The sequence below is a fragment of the Pteropus medius genome, unplaced genomic scaffold (genome assembly GCF_902729225.1).
Source record: "Pteropus medius unplaced genomic scaffold, Ma_sr-lr_union100, whole genome shotgun sequence".
Taxonomy (NCBI): Eukaryota; Metazoa; Chordata; class Mammalia; order Chiroptera; family Pteropodidae; genus Pteropus; species Pteropus medius.
This window is the reverse complement of record NW_024354499.1, coordinates 16040933-16061586: the sequence shown is the minus strand read 5'-3', so window position 1 is coordinate 16061586 and position 20654 is coordinate 16040933. Positions and strand designations below refer to the sequence as shown.

Here is a 20654-nt window from a genome sequence, read left to right as displayed (position 1 = left end):
TCTCTCTCTCCACACCATAAGCAATTTAGAATTTCTTCTAAGAATCTAACTTTGCTGGGAGCCAAATGCAAGCAGCTTCAGGAGTGCATTTGATGGAATGTTCCCCCTAATTTTCTATTCCTATCACTCTTATACATTAAATTCAAGAACCTCTCAGACTATTTTATTGACACTGCCTTTCCTCAATAAATCAATCTTATCTTACTTGGATCTGGAATATTTGTGTCTGATAATCCATCTTGAAGTCTGTGGCTTAATATTTTTTCCAGCTCGTCAATTATAGTAGAGTCCAAGGTGATTCTTTTTTACTTCATCTTGACTGCTCCTTAGGATTATAAAGTCTGTCCTTTGTGCTTAAGGTGATATTCCACAAAGTGAGGAGAAAATTCTTGAGCCCTCATTGCTTAGAAACTTATCAATTTCTGGTCTTCTGGCAAAAATGCCGCAAATTGACATCTGTCCTGAATCCCCTCGCCCCATTAGCAGAGAAGGAGGAGGTCACTTGAGAAATCACTGCTTTCTTCCTGCTTTGGAACTGTGTCTGTTTCCACTCGTCTATGAGGAAAGACATGTTGAGAGAAGCAAAGTCCTTCGCCCAACCATGTGCAAATGCATGTGTCATAAACACGATCCAAGATGCTAGTCTCGCTCTGGAAAATGTAAACACTCATCTTGTTTTCAAGAGGATATTAAGACTGCAGATATTTTTTGACTTCCTAGAGTGAACGGAAAAATGGCAGGAACTCTGTGAGTCTCTGGAGAGACTTAGCCCCCCTGAAATGTACATATTGAGTATTGTAGTTTCTGGCTGGTTTTACACAAGTGATAAGCCCCTTGAGCACTTCCCTACAGTTCCCTGCCCACCTCGTCTCACTACTTAGCATCCAGCTCTGTGTCCTCTTTCATCCTACCATCATGGACAATTACTCTGACTGGGCTAGCTCTGAATCTATTTGGGAAACCGATGCATTCAGGCTTCACAGTTTCCCCCTCTCTATTATCAAACTCTTCAGGTCCCACAGGGACACTCTAGTCTTCTCTGCTGGCCCAGCATGGAACACCTTGCCCTCCACCCCTACCACCATCCTTTTCCCCTCCCTGGGCCTCGCAGTCTTACTCATCTTGGGTAAAGGCTGGGCTCTGGACCTCTCCTGCCCATTGTTGATTACTGCTTCATGCCTTCAATGTGAATATCTGGATTCTATCTCAGAAGGATTTTGATCTCTCTCTGCTTTCTATTCCTACTAGCTTTTCTATTTAGCTTTATGAGTCGGTTAAGTTGGTTATCACTCAACTTAATATTTTACTGTTGTTAACTCCTGCTCTGTTCTTCCTGTCCTTGTGAGTTTATTTCTTTAATTTTTTTTTTTTTTTGCATTTTAAATATTTTATTTTTGCTTTTAAGCAGAGGGTTTGTGATTGAATGGATATGTTTACCCATTATCTTAACCTGGATCCTTCTTTAATTGGCTGATTTATATTTTAAGTGGAGTTAAACTAGGCTGGTTACTGGCTCTCTCTCCCATTCTCATCTGCATACACATTAAGGGGAAAGAAGTACATATCATCCTTGTCCTTCTCAACTACCTCCCACTACAAGTACCCTGACAATTCTGGCTGTCATATAAAGTTCCAAATCTAAGAGGGGAGAATAAGAAGAGGACAGGCCAATAGGAAAACAAACAAAGCTAAACAAAAAACCAATATATTGAAACAAGGAATAATTTGGACTTTTAAGCTGAGTATAATAGATATGTCTGCCACTCTCTTAAAATTCCCTTTGCAATGACAGAAGAAATATAAAATGAGAATAAATTTATTTCATTGTTAGAAAATCATGAATGGTCCGATTAACAGAAAAAACTTTTTTGAGGAAAACCAGAAAGGTTTGAGTCGATAGAGCAATTGGAATCTGAAATCTTACCTTCCAGTGCAAAAGTGGGACCTTGAAGCAGCCAGTACTGGCACCTCAGAGTTATCTGAGACTGGGACCAGGAGTGAGCTGGGCAGGCAGTGGAGAGTCAAATAACCCAGGGCCACTCTACTGAGCTTGGCACTCACCCTTCAGGACATGTGAATAGTAACAGAAATAAAAAGATATAAAGTTAACAGGCATTCAATAAAAATGAAATAAAAATCTCCCAAGCCACTAGAAGAAAAAAAAAAAGGGAAAAAACCCTGCTAAACTAATCTAGCAAATTCAGGAAAAAGAAATAAAAAGTCAAGAGAAAAGTCCAATAATAGAAAGGCAAAATAAGATGAAAAGACCAAGTCCAAGCAGAATAGTCACAAACTATAATAAATGTTGTTAAATTATTAAAAACTTAAAAATAGGGTGACTATTAACAAAAAAAGATTTTCTCTTTGATCAAACTCTACTTAGGATCCTCTGAACTCTCTTCTTAACCAGGCCTTGACTTTTGAGCTTCTGTGTTTATCTCACATTGTCCAATTTTAGCAAGAATCTTGCTAAATTTATTTAACTGGAATTTCCCATCCCAAATCACCGTTAATATCTAATTGGGTTTGTTATACTCCACCATCTTTCAGGTGATATCTAATCACCCTGGTCTGCCTTCAGCAAAAATCCTGTGAGGTCAGTTTAGCCAGAACCTCCCCTTACTTCTAACCTTTTGTTTTATTAATTATCCATTCACTGACTCCACCCTGCTCCTTGACTCTAAATCTCTTTTCCTTGTGTTTAAAGTTGAGTCCAATCTCTCTCCCCCACAGCATAACCCCATTGCAGTTGTCCCCACACCTGTGGAAATGGTACCGAATAAAGTCTGCCTTACCATTCTTTAACAAGTATCATAAATAACTTATTCTTCAACAATATATGCCCTTGCAAGGTCATTTGATCCACTAGAGAAATAAAATTTGTTTGATTTCTACTAAAAAAATTTTTTTAAATTTATTTTACAGTTACAGTTGACATGCAATATTATGTTAGTTTCTAGTATACAATAAAATGATTAGATATTTATATACCTTATGAAGTCATCACTCAATAAGTCTAGTACCCATCTGATAGCATACATATTATTACGATATTACTGACTACATTCCCCATGCTGTACTTTACATCCCCATACTTTTTTTTATAACTGGAAATTTGTATTTCTTAATCCCTTTCATCTTTTTTACCTATCCTCTTAGTCTTCTCATATCAGGTGACCATCAACTTGTTCTCTGTATCTGTGAGTTTGTTTATCTTTTGTTTGTTCATTAATTTTGTTTTTTAGAGCCCACATATAAGTGAAATCATGTGGTATTATCTTTCTCTGACTTATTTCACTTAGCATACTATCTTCTAGGTCCATCTATTTTATCACAAAGATTTTTTTTCTTTTTTATGCCTGTAAAAAAGTAAATTTTTTTTATGCCTGTAAAAAAGTAAATTAATTTCATTGATAAAATTAATTTCATTCATAAAATTTTCTTTTTTATGCCTGTAAAAAAGTAATTTTTTTTCTTTTTTATGCCTGTAAAAAAGTAAATTAATTTCATTGTATATATGTACCACCACTTCTTCTTTATCAATTTGTCTATAGATGGACACTTAGATTGCTTTCATATCTTAGTTATTGTAAATAATGCTGCAACGAACATAGAGGTGCATATATCTTTTTGAATTAGTGTTTTAAATTTCTTTTGATAAATACCCAGAAGTGCAATTGCTGGGTTATAAGGTAATTTTATTTTTAATTTTTTAAAAATTTATTTATACAGTACATTGGTTAGACATCCATGTAGTTCATAAAACAATCCCTCCAATTGCTCCCTCCCGCTCCTGGCCCTCTACCTAGCCATCATATTAATGCTAACTGCATTCCCTCTGCTGTACTTCCATTCCCATGACCAACTATCAACTACTAATTTGTACTTCTTTAACCCTTCACCCCATTCTTCCACCCCCACGACCCTCTCCTCTCTGTCCGTCACCAAATTGTCCACTATATTTGTGAGTCTGTTTTTGATTAGTTTGTTCTTTTTGTTCCTTAGATTCCTCATATAAGTGAAATCATATAGTATTTATCTTTCTCTGACTTATTTCACTCAGCATAATAACCTCTAGGTCTATCCATGTTGTTGCAAATGGTAGGATTTCATTTTTTTTAATGGCCGAGTAATATTCTATTGTATATATGAACCATAATTTCTTTATCCAATCGTCTGTTGATGGGCATTTAGGTTGCTTCCATATCTTGGTTATTGTAAATTGTGCTGCCATGAATATTGGAGTGCATAGATCTTTACGAATTATTGTTTTGGTTTTCTTTGGATAAATACCTAGAAGTGCAATTGCTGGGTTAAAAGGTATATTCATTTTTAATTTTTTGAGAAACCTTCATACTGTTTTCCGTAGTGGCTGTACCAATTTGTAATCCCACCAACAATGTATGAGGGTACCCTTTTCTCCGCATCTTCGCCAACACTTGTCGTTTTTTGATTTATTGATGATAGCCATACTAACAGGTGTGAGGTGATATCTCATCGTGGTTTTAATTTAAATTTCTCTGATGATGAGGGACCATTAGCATCTTTTCGTATGCCTATTAGCTATCTGTATTTCCTCTTTGGAGAAGTATCTGTTCAGGTCTTCTGCCCATTTTTTAATTGGATTGTTTGTTTTTTGTTGTTGAGTTGTATAAGTTCTTTATATATTTTGGGTATCAACCCCTTATCAGATGTATCATTAGTGAATATCTTCCAAACAGTCGGTTGTCGTTTTGTTTTGTTGATATTTCCTTTGCTGTACAAAAACTTTTTAGTTTGATGTAGTCCCATTTGTTTATTTTTTCTTTTGTTTCCCTTGCCTGAGGAGATGTATCTAAAAAGAAATTACTGTTAGTAATATTAGAGAGTTTACTGCCTATATTTTTCTTCTAGAAGTTTTATGGTTTCAGTCTTACATTTAAGTCTTTAATCCATTTTATGGTTTCGGGTCTTACATTTAAGGCTTTAATCTGTTCTTGTATATAATGTAAGAAGGTGGTCCAGCTTCTTTTTTTTTGCGTACATCTGTCCATTTATTGAAGAGACGCCATTTACCCCATTGTATATTCTTACCTCCTTTGTCATATATTGAGTGTATAGATGTGGATTTATTTCTGGGCTCTCTATTCTGTTCCTTTGATCAATGTGTCTGTTTTTATGCCAGTACCACGTTCTTTTGATTACTGTAGCCTTGAAGTATAGGTTGATATCACATAGTGTGATACTTCCAACTTTGTTCTTCTTTCTCAAGATTGCCGTGGCAATTCAGGTTTTTTTATGGCTCCATATAAATTTTAGGATTATTTGTTCTAACTCTCTGAAAAATGCCATTGGTATTTTGATAGGGATTGCATTGAATCTATAGATTGCTTTGTGTAGTATGGCCATTTTAATGATGTTGATTCTCCCTACCCATGAACATGGTATATGCTTCGATTCATTTATATTTCTTCAATTCCTTTTTTCAATGACTTATAATTTTCTGAAAACAGGTCTTTTATCTTCTTGATTAATTCGATTCTCAGATATTTTATAGTTTTCAATGCAATTGTAAATGAGATTGTTTTCTTAATTTCTGTTTCTGAAAGTTCATCATTGGTTTATAAAAATGCCACTGACTTCTGAATATTTATTTTGTAACCTGCTACTTTACTGAATTCATTGATCAGTTCTAACAGCTTTTTGGTGGAATCTTTAGGGTTCTTTCTATATAGTACCATGTGATTGGCAAATAACAAGAGTTCTACTTCTTCCTTTCCAATTCAGATGCTGTTTATTTCTCTTTCTTGTCTTATTGTTGTGGCTAAGACTTCCAATACAATGTTGAAGAGGAGTGATGAATGTGGGCATCCTTGTCTTGTTCCTGACCTTAAGGAAAAAGCTTTTAGCCTTTCCCTATTGAGTATGATGTTAGCTGTAGGTTTGTCATATATGGCCTTTATTATGTTGAGATATGTTCCCTCTATTCCCACTTTGCTGAGAGTTTTTATCATAAATGGATTTTGCCAAATGCTTTTTCTGCATCTATTGATATGGTCATATGGTTTTTATCTTTCGATTTGTTAATATGGTGTATCACATTAATTGCTTTACAGATATTGAACCAACCTTGCATCCCAGGAATAAATCCAACTTGATCATGGTGTATGATATTTTTAATGTATTACTGAACTCGGTTTGCTAATATTTTGTTGAGGATTTTTGCATAGATGTTCATAAGAGATATCAGCCTATTGTTTTCTTTTTTGTAATGTCTTTGTCTTGTTTGGGAATCAAGATAATGTTGGCCTCATAAAAGGAGTTAGGGATCCTTCCCTCTTCTTGAATTTTTTGGAATAGTTTGAGAATAGGTGATAATTTTTCTTTGAATATTTGGTAAAATTCGCCTATGAAGCCATCTGGTCCAGGACTTTTGTTTTTTGGGAGGTTTTTGATTACTGATTCTGTTTCACTGGTGGTAATCAGTTGGTTCAAATTTTCTGTTTCTTCTTGACTCAGGCTTGGGAGATTGTATGTTTCTAGCAATGTGTCCATTTCTTCCAGATTGTACAATTTGTTGGCATATAATTGCTTGTAGTATTTTCTTATGATCCATTGTGTTTCTATGGAGTCCGTAGTTATTTCTCCTCTTTCATTTCTGATTTTATTTATATGAGTCTTCTTTCTTTTTTCCTTGATGAGTCTGGCTAAAGGTCTGTCAATTTTGTTTATCCTTTCAAAGAACCAGCTCTTGGTTTCATTAATCTTTTGTATTGTTTTTCTAGACTGTATTTCATTTATTTCCGCTCTGATCTTCATTATTTCTTTCCTTCTATTCACTTTGTTTGGGCTTTGTTTGCTGTTCTTTTTCTCGTTTTTTTAATCATAGGATTAGATTGTTTATTTGAGCTTTTCATTGTTTCTTGAGGTTGGCCTGTATTGCTATGAATTTCCCTCTTAGGATTGCTTTCACCATGTCTCATAAATTTTGAGTTGTTCTGTTTTCATTTTCATTTGTCTCTAGGTATCTTTTGATTTCTTCCTTAATGTCATTAATAACCCATTTATGGTTTAGTAGCATGTTATTTTTCCTCCATGTGTTTGCATATTTTCCAGTTTTTTTCTTGTAGTTGATATCTAGTTTCATACCATTGTGATGAAAGAAGACGGTTGATATGATTTCAGTCTTCTTAAATTTACTGAGACTTGATTTACGGCCTAACATGTGGTCTATCCCTGAAAATGTTCCATGAGCACTTGAGAAGAATGTATATTTTTCTGCTTTGAGGTAAAATGCTCTGACAATATCTATTAAATCCTTCTGGTGTAGTGTGTCTTTTGGGCCCATTTTTTCTTTGTTGATCTGTCCCTTGGTGTCAGTGGGGTGTTAAAGTATCCTACTATGAGTATATTACTATTGATCTGTTCTTTAATGTCAGTCAATAATTGCTTTATGTATGTAGGTGCTTCTATGTTGAGTTCATATATGTTTACTAGGTTTATATCCTCTTGATATATTGATCCCTTTATCATTATGTAATGCCCTTCTTTGTTTCTTATTATAGCCTTTGTTTTAAAGTCTATTTTATCTGATATAAGTATTGCTACCCTGGCTTTTTTTTTTTTTTCTCTTCTGTCTGCATGAAATATCTTTTTCCATCTCTTTACTTTCAGTCTGTGAGGGTCATTCGATCTGAAGTGGACCTCTTGTAGACAGCATATGCATGGGTCTTGTTTTCTTATCCATTCGGTTACCCTGTATTTTGATTGGAGCATTTAATCTGTTTACATTTGAAGTGATTACTGATAGGTACATTGTTACTGCCATTTTATTATTCATATTTGTTATTTATTTTCTTTTTTTACCCCTTCTCTTTTTACTGAAGTTCCTTTAACATTTCTTGTAATGCTGGCTTGTTGGTGATGAATTCCTTAAGCTTTTTCCTGTCTGAGAAGCTCTTTATCTCACCTTCCATTTTAGTCAAAAGCCTTGCTGGGTAGAGTATTCATGGTTGTAGATTCTTGTTTTTCATAACTTTGAATATTTCTTGCCATTTCTATTGAAAAATCAGCATCCATTCTTATGAGGGTATCCTTATAAGTAACTAGCTTCCTTTCTCTTGCTACTTTTAAGATTCTCTCTTTGTCTTTGAACTTTGGCATTTTAATTATGATGTGTCTTGATGTAGGTCTGTTTGAATTCCTCTTGTTTGGGATTCTTTGTGCTTCCTGAACTCATATGGCTAATTCCTTTACCAAGTTAGGGACGTTTTCTACCATTATTTCTTCATATAGATTCTCAATCACTTGCTTTCTCTCTTCCTCTTCAGGTACTCCTATGATCTGGATATTTTTATACTTCATGTTGTCCCAGAGGTCTCTTAAACTATCTTCATTTTTTAAATTCTTTTTTCTTTTTGTTGTTCTGATTGGGTGTATTCTGCAACCTTGTCTTCCAATTCGCTGATTCGATCATCTGCTTTGTCCAACCTACGGTTGAATCCTTCTACTATATTCTTCGTTTCAGTTATTGTATTCTTCATTTCTGTCTGGTTCTCTTTTTTATGGTTTCTATGTCCTTTTTTATGCTTACTATCTCTCTGTTGAGGTTCTCATTGTACTCATCAATTCTCCCCATAAGTTCATTGATCATCCTTATATCCATTATTTTGAACTCTGTCTCTGGTAAGTTGCTTGCCTATTCATTTAGCTTATTTTCTGGAGTTTACTCCTGTTGTTTCATTTGTGGCATGTTTCTTTGTTTTCTCATTTTATTAGCCTCTCTGTGTTCATTTCTATGTGTCAAGAATATTTGTTTCATACCTCAACCTTGGCTGGATGACCTAATGTGGAAGGTGTCCTATGTGGCCCAGTGGAACACTCTCCCTGATTCCTTATGCCAGGGGCTCTGGATGTAATCTTTATGTGGGTTGTGTGTGATCTTCTGTTGTCGCCAAGACTTTATTGTTGTTAGTAGATCAGTGGATGGGATTAATGCTCAGGCTGACTAATTGTGGGAATTCACTGCACCCAAAGGGTAAGAGTTGCTATGTGGAGGCTAACCCCACTGACTGGGATTTTCCCTAGCAGGCTTGTGTACTTGTTGCAATCACCCTTTGTGTGTATCACTAATGGGTCTGGTCAGGAGTTGCTCCATTGTGGTCTGGTGCCAGCCTCCAGATGTGTTGGTTTTGTGGCCCATTGGGAGGGACCAAAGTCAGCTACTCCCTTTGATTGCTCAGGGCTACCTAGTGAGAACTACAAAGCAATCCGCAGATGGTTGTTGCCTATGCTGGATTGGCTTCAATGTGTCTCCTTTATATTATCAGACGTAGGTGTTATGATCAGCTGGACTAAAGGTGATTCTCCACGTTGATTATTTTATAATTTGATTGTAGTTTCAATGTGGACTTGGGAGGAGACAAACCCTGCTTTTACTTAGTCCACCATTTTTAACTTTTTGAGGAACTGTCATACTGTTTTCTATAGTGGCTGCACCAATTTGCAGTCCCACTAATAGTGCATCTCTTCTCCACATTCTTGTCAACACTTGTTGTTTGTTGATTTATTGATGATAGCCATTCTGACAGGTGTGAGGTGATATCTCATTGTGGTTTTAAAATGCATTTCCCTCATCCATAAGAAAAGATGAAATACTGCCATTTGCAACGACATGGATGGACCTCAAGATAATCATGTTAAGCGAAACAAGTCAGACAGAAAAAGTTGAAAATCACATGATATCACATATATGTGGGATATAAATCTAAAAAGCAACAAATGAACAGGACAAACAAACAGAGACTCATGGTCATGGACAATAGACTAATGGTTACCAGAGGGTAGCGGGGAAAGGGAAGGAGGGAGGTAGACAGGGTAAAGGGGGTCAAATACATAGTGACAGAAAGAAATCTAACTATGGGAGGTGAACACACAGCGTAACAGTATATATGCCTTATTGTTAAAGTGTACAGCTTAAACTTATTGGATTTCATTAACCAGTGTCACCATAAAAAATAATAAAAATAAAAAAATAAAAATGAAATGCATTTCCCTGATGATTAGTGATGCTGAGCATATTTTTACATGTCTATTGGCCATCTGTATGTTCTCTTTGAAGAAATGTCTATTCAGGTGCTCTGTCCCTTTTTAAATCAGATTTTTTTTTTTTTTTTTGGTGTTTGCCGTGTCCAGCAAGTGGTAAATACTGCCACGTCCAGCACAGCCCTGGAAAATAATCCTGAGTGGGAATGGTGGGAGATTGAGAAAAGAAAGAAGACAGAAAGCTGGGATCAGGAGGCCCACTATCCACTGATGTTGGCATAGAGAGTGATTTTATTTTTGCAAGTTGTTTTTATACAAGAGCATACATTTGCTGGATATTGATTATTTCCACCCAACCTACACATCCTGCTATAATCATTTGCATTTCCGTAGATTATCCCTACCCTACACACCCTGCTATAATCGTTTTCATTTCCATAGATTATCCTCATTCTTAAGAGGGTTCTAGACATGAGTCAACCCTTGGTTGACCTCACAGATTGCAAGGACCTTGTCAGCTTGCAACCCACTCTCCACAGATGTTAAGTTACATGAGTTCCTAATATATTTTGAATAGTAAACCTTTAGTGAATGTTCATTGAGAATATATTATCAACTGGATGTGGCAAGATTTACCACTTGCTGGACATGGCAAACACCAAAAAAAAAAAAAAATCTGATTTAAAAATGGACAGAGCACTTGAATAGACATTTCTTCAAAGAGAACATACAGATGGCCAATAGACATGTAAAAATATGCTCATTCAGTAGGATGTCTTTTTGTTTTATTGATGGTTTCCTTTGCTGTGAAAAACTTTTTTGGTTTGATGGACTGTTATTTATTTTTTCTTTTGTTTCTCTTGCCCAAGGAGACATATCACCCCAAAATATTATTAAGAGCCATTTCAAAGACTTTACTGCCTATATTTTCTTCTAAGAGTTTTATGGATTTTGTTCTTACATTTAGGTCTTTAATTCATTTTGTTTATTCTCATATGTGGTATAAGAAGGTGATTCAATTACATTCTTTTGCATTTGTCTGTCTAGTTTTCCCAACACCATTTATTGATGAGACTTCTTTAATGTATCGTATATTCTTTTCTCTTTCATCATAGATTAAATGACTATATAAGCATGGGTTTATTTCTGGGCCCTCTATTCTGTTCCATTGATCTATGTGTCTATTTTTTCATGCCAGTGCCATGTGTTTTGATTACTATAGCCTTGTAACATAGTTTAATATCAGATAGTATGATACCTTCAACTTTGTTCTTCTTTCTCAAGATTACCATGGCTATTTGGGGTCTTTTATGGTTTCATATAAATTTTAGTATTCAAGTTCTGTGAAAAATGCCATTGGTATTTTGGTAGGGATTGCATTGAATCTAGAGATTGTTTTGGGTAATATGGGCATTTTAATAATGTTAATTCTTCCTATCTGTGAGTACAGTATAGCCTTCCATTTATTTCTATCTTTTTCAGTTTCCTTCTTCAATGTCTTGTAGTTTTCTGGATACAGGTCTTTTACCTCCTTGTTTAAATTTATTCTTAGTTATTTTGTTCTTTTGATTCAATTGCAAATAAATTGTTTTCTTAATTTCACTTTCTGATAGTTTGTTATTTGTGTATAAAGATATTCAAAAATATTCAACTTATTTTTGAATATTAATTTTGTACCCTGCTACTTTACTAAATTCATTTATTAGTTGCAATAGTTTTTTTGATCAAGTCTTTAGGGTTCTCTCTGTATAGTATTATGTCATCTTCAAATAAGGACAATTTTATTTCTTCCTTTCTAATTTGGATGTTTTTTATTTATTTTTCTTGTCTCATTGCTGTGGTTATGTCATCTATTACTATGTTAAACAAAAGTAGTGAAAGTGGACATCTTTGTCTTATTCCTGATCTTAAGGGAAAGGTTTTCAGTTTTTCACCATTGAGAATGATTTTAGCTGTGGGTTTGTCATATATGGCCTTTATGATGTTGAGGTATGTTCTCTTTATACCCACTTTACTAAGAGTTTTTATCAGAAATGGATGCTGGATTTATCAAATGCTTTTTCTGTACCTATATATGATTATATGATTTTTATTCTTCATTTTCGTTTATGTGGTGTATCACGTTAATTGCTTTGCAGATATTGAACCAAGCTTGCATCAAAGGAATAAATCCCACTTGATCATGGTGTGTGATCTTTTTAATGTATTGCTGAATTCAGTTTGCTAATATTTTGTTAGCATTTTTGCATCTAGATTCATCAGAGATATTGGCCTATAATTTTATTTTTTGTAATATCTTTATCTGGTTTGGGGATCAAACCAGATACCCTTTATCTGGCCTTGTAAAATGAGCTTGGGAACCTTCTCTCCTCTTCAGTTTTTTGCAATAGCTGGAGAAAGAGGTACTAATTCATTGAATGTTTGGTAAAACTCACCTGTGAAGCCATCTGGTCCAGAACTTTTCTTTGTTGGGAATTTTTTGATTACTAATTCAATTTTGTTAGTAGTTATAGTTTATTCAAATTTCCTGTTTCTTCTTGATTTAGTCTTGGAAGATTGTATGCTTCTAGGAATTTACTCATCTTTTCCAGATTGTTTAATTTGTTGGCATATAATTGTTTCTAGAATTTTTTTTTGTAATCCTTTGTCTTTCTGTGGTGCAGGTTGTCACTTCTCTTTCATTTCTGATTTTATTTATTTGAGCTCTATTTCTTATTTTCTTGATGAGTCTGGTTAAAGGTTTATTAATTTTGTATGTCTTTTCTCAGTTTCATTGATCTTTTCTATTGTTTTTAGACTCAATTTTGTTTATTTTTGCTTAGATTTTTCCTATTTATTTTCTTTCACTCGATTTGGACTTTGTTTCTTCTTCTTTTTTAGTTCCTTTAAGTGTAATGTTAGATTGTTCACATGAGATTTTTCTTGTTCCTTTAGGTAGACCTGTATTGCTATAAATTTCCCTCTTAGAACTGCTTTGGCCGTGTCCCATTGATTTTGGGTGGTTGTAGTTTTCTTTTTATTTGTCTTAAGTCATGTTTTGATTTCTACCTGACCTCATTGTTAACCCATTCACTGTTTAGTATCATCATATTTAGCCTCCATGTGTTTGTGTGATTTTCAATTTTCTTCTTATAATTGATTTACAATTTTATAGCATTGTGGTTAGAGAATATGCTTGATATGATTTAAATCTTAAGTTTATTGAGACTTGTTCTGTGGGCTAAAATGTGGTCTATCCTGGAAAATGTTCCATGTTCACTTGAAAAAGTATATATTCTGCTGTTTTGGGGTGAAATGACTTAAAAATATAAATTAAGTCCATATGGTCTGATGAGTCATTTAAGGCCATTGTTTCCTGGTTGGTTTTTTGTCTAGATGATGTCAATAGGGTTTCAAAGTTCCCTACTGTTACTGTATTACTGTTGATCTCTCCCTTTATATCTATTAATATTTGCTTTATATAGTTAGAGGCTTCTACATTGAATGTGCAGATGTTTCCAAGAATGATATCTTCACTGAATTTGTCCCTTTATCATTATGATATGCCCTTCTTTGTCTCTTGTTACAGCCCTTGTTTTGAAGTCTATTTTGTTTGATTGTTACCTCAGCTTTTTTTTTTATGGCTGAGTAATATTCCATTGTTTTGGAACCTGAGCTGAATCCAACATTGTTCTTGGTTTTTCTTGGAAGTGGACATGATAGATGTGGCAAAAGACAGGGACGTGGTCAGGTGAATTTATTTCCGCTTCAAAGTGTGGTCATTGGCAAAGCTGGACAAAGTGATTGAAGGTTGTTATAGTCTTATCATAACAAGTATGTCAGGCATAAAATACAGAAACAGAAAAAGGAAGTGGGTATACATGTGCATGGAGAAACTTTATAAATACCAGTGGGTCATCCAGTCCCACATACTGAACATTTTCAGTAGCAGCTGAGATAGTACCATTGAAGGCATTTGGGGGTTTTTGTAACAAAGTATATCACTGTGAGTGGGAGATTATCATCTTGTTGACAAAAATAATATGCAGCATCTTCAGTTTCCATGTTATTAATTGTCAGGGTAAAATCTGTTCCATACCCACTGCCAGTGAACCGGGATGGAACCCCAGATAAACGAGTAGTAGCTTCTCTAATAATGAGCATGGGAGTTTCTCCTGGTTTCTGTTGATACCAGTTCATGTCATCATCAATGTCTTGACTGGCTTTGCAGGTGATGGTGACTTTGTCTCCCGGAGCCGCTGACAAAAGTGCTGGAGACTGTGTAACTATTGTTTCTGTCCTGGTATCTGTTTGGAAAGAAAATAGGAAAAATAAATCAAAAGCACCATGTTTGAAGAAAATGACAAAAATCAATGTCTTATGAAGACCTAACATTTATATTGAGATTTAGAGGACTAAAGTGCCCCAGAAAGTTGGAAATATTTCTCTCACCAGAAATCCAGAGAAGCAAGAAGCTGATGAGTTGCACCTGGAAACCCATAGCCTCAAACTGACTTTTGGGTATAGTTAATATCCTCATCAGTTGGATAACATACATTATATAGCCTCAGAGATTTTAAGGAGGTTACATTTGGGACAAATATGCAAATTATATGGTACGTGGCAGTAGGATGGAGAGGCAGTGTTTAAATGGCACAGTGTGAAATTTCATGCATGAGCTGTACATGTGTTATTTTTATAGCTTTGCTTACTCTTAAAAGGATTATAACTAAAACTTGAACACCTGGGCAACTGTCATCATCTTTCCCTTCCTTTGCTTTTCTGCACCCAAACTTTTTATTATTCTGCGGGATTCACATTACATCTTCTGCTACTCTGATGCTAAGTAAACTGCTGCTATTAGATACCATAGCAATATTTCTGACATCAGCAACCATTGCCTCTTTCTGTGTTCCACATTCAGCACCCTATTCTAATCACTTCACTTGTGGTTGAATACAGGATTCAGAGAGGTGTCTCTTTAGTACTGTTTCCAACTGCACACTTGGTTTCATCAATCCTCAGCTTTACTTTCCAATATTTATACAAAGTTATACTGAATCATAATTTCTTCACACTGGAACTTATTTTCACATTTGAAATTTTTTACTTTCCTTTATTTTGACTAAAGTGAATTAACGTCTTCCCAATGGTTTAGGGTAGAATCTAAAATAATTTTCTTTGTATACTATAAATTTATATTTTTTAAACCACATGCAGAATTCAAGAGTGGAAACTTGAAAATTGCAACTCACTAGTAGAGTAAAAGAGATAAAGGATGAGAAGTTGAATTGCTACAATCAGTTTGAAAAGAAATTAAGATAACACTTTTCCTTTTCCTTAGAAATAAAATTACACTTACCTGATTTCATTCTCCTAGAAAGGAATGAGAATAATGGAGATGGGGTATTCTTTGCTGATGAAACAGAGCATTCACAAGAAGTTTAGAGGATTCAATCTTATACATGTCTGGTACATATGGCTGGAAAACAGGGCTAGCTACATAATTTTGGGACCTCAGTGAAAAAATTACATGATAGTAAAGAATGAAATATGGCAGAAGTAATAGAATGTCACGTCAGGTATTAAGTTATCAAAGCCTATGGCTTCTATCTTGGACATTTTTTCTTCTGTCTTTTGGATCACTATCCCTGGGACAAGACAGCTTGCCATATAATGGGGTTGCCCTGTAATGAGAGAATGAAGCTTTCCATCAACCATGAAAGCAAAGATGAATTGTGTCTCTCCCAACCAGTACAACTTGTTGATAAGACCACAGCTTTGGCCAGCAGCTTGATTGTAAACTCATAAAGGGGTTTGAGCCAGAGTCACCCAACTAATCTGTGCCCAGGTTCTTGCAGAATCTGTGATATATAAATGTTTGTTGCCTTAAGCATCTAATTTTGGGTACCTAGTTACATATCAATTGATAACTAATACAGATTTTGGTAACTGAAAATGGGCTACTTGGATTGAAGGGGACAGAGGGATTACAGAATGAGGAGAGGATTTGGAGCCCAGATTTGTACAGGTAGGGAGCAGCCCGAAAAATATTACTTAGCTGCAAACCCTTGTTACTTTTTATAAAAAAGTAAGAGTAACCCAGAGGGCAGAACCAAAAGATGAGCCAAAATCTGCGGTAAATTATTCTCCCAGGACTTGAGACCTAATCAAGCAACTTTCAACATCTGCCCAGCTGGATTTCATTACTGCTTTGGACCAGAAAGTCCTTGGCACCACCCATTTCCCCACCTTCTGAACAGGAACAACTATAATGTTATAATATGCCTATCTTACCATTGTATGTTGAGTGTGTATAGGAAGGTATCTTTTGTCTTTTCTTTCACATGTCTATAAATTGAGAAGAAATGTACTTGGGAATCTGTGCTTCAGGAATTGCACCTGAGGAGACTCATCTGCATCTAGATCTGATTTAGGTGAAGATATTCTGGACTTTGAGCTGATGCTATCATGGGATGAGACTTTTAGGGATCTTGGGAATGTGTAAGTGTGTTTTGTATGAAAGGGTGTGAATCACTAGGGGCCAGAGGTCAGTTTTATATGAGTTGCAAGTGAATCACTAGCTTCATTATATGTTCTTTAGGAAAGATTTCCCAATATTATTTTTATAGCATATTAATTTACTCTTTTTTAACATGCAGGATGATGACAAAAGGGTATATTTATTTAGATACCACCTTCTTTTGATCATGTAATAACTTATCTGGCTATAACAGAAACCTCTGAGTAACCCAGTACTCTGACGTGGAGTAAAGGGACTGACCTTTATACCTTTGCATTGCATAATTATTGGATATTTTCTTTCCTGGAAAATAAGTGTGACCTTGTGCCAGGTAGTTTTCTTCGGCCAGGGCCATCCCCTTGGAGGGCTGACAACTGACGCTAGCCTTCATGCAGCATTCTTAACAGCTGGACGAAGTCCTTTATTTTAATCATTCATCCCATTAAATTAGTGAACACTTTCAATGGAGGCATGCACAACAAATACATTAATATTTTTAGTTGTGGTAATAATATTCATAGACATTGAGAGTTATATGTAGGTGAAGATAAACTACTTCAAAATCTTATTACCAGATAATAGTGAAAGCAAGTTCCAGCCACATTGTGCTATGCATAAAGTCACTTACTAGCAAGCAGAAACAAAAAAACAATCAACTCTGTTTCTCTCTCTCTCTCTCTCTCTCTCTCTCTCTTTTTCTCTCTCTCACAATGATTAACTCATCTTTAATAATAGTTGCTTGCGGCACTATGCAGTGGCCAGGAGTCACTTGCCCAAAAAGGAGGAGCCAATCAAGAGCCTCAAATTCTACATAGTAGTGAAGAAAAAACTCTGGTCATCCACCTACTGGGACTTCCCAGTGGTTCAGGAGATAGAGAAACGTGAGAAGTGGTACCTGACCTGTGACCCAGGATGGATCTCTAAGAGTGATATCCTACCTTTGTGTAGCACAAAAGTCAGAGACCTCAGGAGTGTCCTGGGTGATGCTTGTGATCTGCGAGGGCATCATATGGTTGACCCCCCTGCCTGACAGTGAAAATGAGAGGTACTGGAGGGTGGCACCTTTGCTGCAAACGTCTGTTTGTCTTCTCTGCAATGTCTGAGCACAGGAACCAAGCCCTGGCTCTGGGACTCTATGGTGTGAAGCTGCCTTCCTGTCCAATATCCCTGGTGCCTGGTATTAACCAGCAGGGGGCACATCCTGACTTCAGCATAGGTTCCCTGGCTGGGTGATGGAGGACAGTAGGGTTGGCTTGGAGAAGAATCTCTCCCTACTTTATCCAGGTGCTCATTGCTCCTGTCCTCATCTGCCCATTCCTAGGTACACTCACACTGAACTTGTGGTGTTGAAAAGACAGGCATAAATCAGAAACTCTGGAGAACCACCATCCTTTCAAGGGCCAGAGGGCCTGGGGATCCAGCAGTAAGGGAGCCCACCCGCTGTGCCCCATGACAAACTGCAGGACAGCAAGCAGTGGGAACACTCACCTGGGGTGGGGAGGGAGCTCTTGGGGACATTTATACAGTGGAGATCTGAACGTGGGCAGCTTCAACCCCTCTTCCTTCTGCTCTGACTGGGAGGGCCCAGGCTGCCCAGTGCCCCTTTCTCACTTTGGGGCTTTTTGATAATATAAATTTATTTACAGATTTTAAAAGTTTGAAATAGGAAATATGAGAATAATATGTAAAATAAAGAATAGTCATTGGAAGTTATAGGTGCTCTTTAGGAAATAAATGACTAAATTCTGCTTGGAACTATGAGCTATATATTTTTTTCTTTCTAAATAAATAATATGTTGCATATAAGGTCAATTAACTAAAAGGAAGGGGAATGATCAAGAGTCACTATGTGGTCTTTTCAGATAAAACAGAGAAATTTCACAAGGAGCTTTCAATTTTGTAAGAATCAAGTGAAAAAAAAGTCATTAAGAGTTCGTCTCTTGTACCACAATTTTCATTGCTTGATAAAACAGCCCCTGATAAGCCACCTTATGAAATATATTTATGTATATATACATAAATACACATATATACATACATATATACATATATGTATACATATATGTATACATATATACATATATGTGTGTATATATGTGTATATATATACATATATGTATACATATGTGTGTGTATGTGTGTGTGTGTGTATATATATATACACACATATATATATATGATAAATCTCTCTCTCTCTCTCTCTCTCTCTCTCTCTCTTATATATATATATATATATATATATATATATATATATATATATATATAGTCATCCACCCACTGGGACTTCCCAGTGGTGCAGGAGATAGAGAAACATGAGAAGTGCTACCTGACCTGTAACCCAAGATGGATCTCTAGGAGTGGTATCCCACCTTCCTTTTTGTGCAGCATGAAATTACATATAAAATTTCCCCAGTGAAATAATGAGATAGAATTTGGTAGTTTTTAGGAGTCCTTTTAGCCCCAAATTGGAAAACATGAATTTCAACAGACAACTATAAGCACTGTATCCCAGCTCAAATTTCTTCTTCTTCAATTTCTACACTGATGGTTGAGTTTTATGTCCTTCTTCTTACTCACACCCATCCCAAGACCACAGAAATCGATTGTCATAGAGTTCTGATATCTACAATTTTTCTACAATCATCCTACCTTTAAGGACAAGAAAAGATTATTATGAGTATTAAGGCCCTTTCTTGTGTTGACACAAGAATATTAGGGACTAGCCTCAGCAGGCCGAAACTTTGTGTGTGATGCTGAGAGAAGGAATGAGACCCTGCATTACTGACAGAGCAAAAATAAGTGAGATTCATACCTGGAGCTCAAGAATCTCTCTCTGAACCCAGCTGTGGATTCAGGATACCCAGCAGTTGAACTTGGAAAATTGGTAACTAGTGGATTTTTTTTGCATACTCATGAGAAAATCTAGCTAATCATGTATTGATCTAAGATTCTTTATGAGAAATGCCTAGATAGAGTTCCTCTTAGATCCAGGTTTTTCTAATGTGCCAGAAGTTCGTGCAGTGGTGTGGAACTGAGGCGGATTGCAAGAGTTCCAGACAACTGAGAGTATCAATAAATTACATCTACAGTTTTAAGATGACGACATGAATTTCCACTTATTAATGTCAAATATGTAAACCAACAGAATTTGAAAATATTCAAATTTGTTTTCTTTATTGGAATTATAGTTAAACAGTGAATTGATTCACATTTCTGATATAAGGCATAGATTATTTGTTGATAAAATAGAAAATGAGGAAATGAGAAGCAGAAAATGAGGGAATGAGAAAAAGGAGAAAATGAAAGTTTTGAAATCAAAATTACTGGAATATATAGTTCCACAGAAAAATAATAACAAGAGTAATCCTTGATGGAGAAACTGGGACCACAAAATTGGCATCTATGGGAAGAAGCTTAGTGTGTCCCAGATAATATATAGCCTCTTTCCAAACTGCCTACATAGGACATACCAAAAAAGAGGAGGGACTGTGTTTATATTCAAATAAGACTCAAACTCCTTCAATCACACCTTACACTCTAATTTCTTTAAAATAAGGAACTAAGGCACAAGAATGCTGCTCAAATCTTCTATTGTGACACCTCTTTCAATTTTTTTTTTGTTTACTGTATTCTCACGTCACTACGATTTTCCCAGACTTGCCCCCTAAGATGGCCCTGGCTTTCAATGACCTCTTCCTTCAGAGTAGCTAGAATGGTGCAGAGAGGAGTCATCAGTTTCCCTAGTCTGGTTGGCTTAGGTTGTCACTGTGCTCCAAGAAACCACTACCAGTCTTTTACAGCTGATGAGGAAGAATGAAAACCAAGAACATCTGCCTGATGACCATGCAGTTTCTGCTCTAACTGAATCTGCTTTGCATTAGTCCTGCCTTAAAGAAACCTCATCACCCAGAGTTGCTATGAATGGATCTTCAAAAGAGGAGACAGGTTGGCTGGAGTGGGTCAGATCTCAGAGCAAGACGGGATCTTTTTCTCAGCTCTTGTGCTTTCTGCTGCTCTACCTCCCAAGTGAGAAAAGTAGGGAAGGAGGGGAAATTATGCTTAGAGTATCCTTCCTGAGGAAGCTGGGATTGGAGTCACAGAGGGTCTCATCACGTTAAATATGCACCTA

The 20654-nt window shown here is 35.9% G+C and overlaps 1 protein-coding gene across 5 annotated transcripts in view; it reads right to left on the bottom strand.

Moving 5' to 3' along the window:
• Positions 1-20654, bottom strand: part of LOC120594402 (immunoglobulin kappa light chain-like) — a 73587-nt gene that overhangs the window by 7768 nt on the left and 45165 nt on the right. Inside the window, exons 1-2 of one of the 5 annotated variants that reach the window (XM_039852392.1) lie at positions 14455-14616; positions 14012-14309 (exon numbers count right to left, since the gene is read on the bottom strand). The exons of 3 other annotated variants lie outside the window; for them this stretch is intronic. In XM_039852392.1, coding sequence (XP_039708326.1) covers positions 14012-14309; positions 14455-14560 — 404 coding nt within the window. In that variant the 5' untranslated portion in view covers positions 14561-14616. Of the gene's footprint in view, positions 1-14011; positions 14310-14454; positions 14617-20654 lie in introns of those variants that run through there. One more of the 5 variants, XM_039852391.1, reaches the window with a different exon arrangement.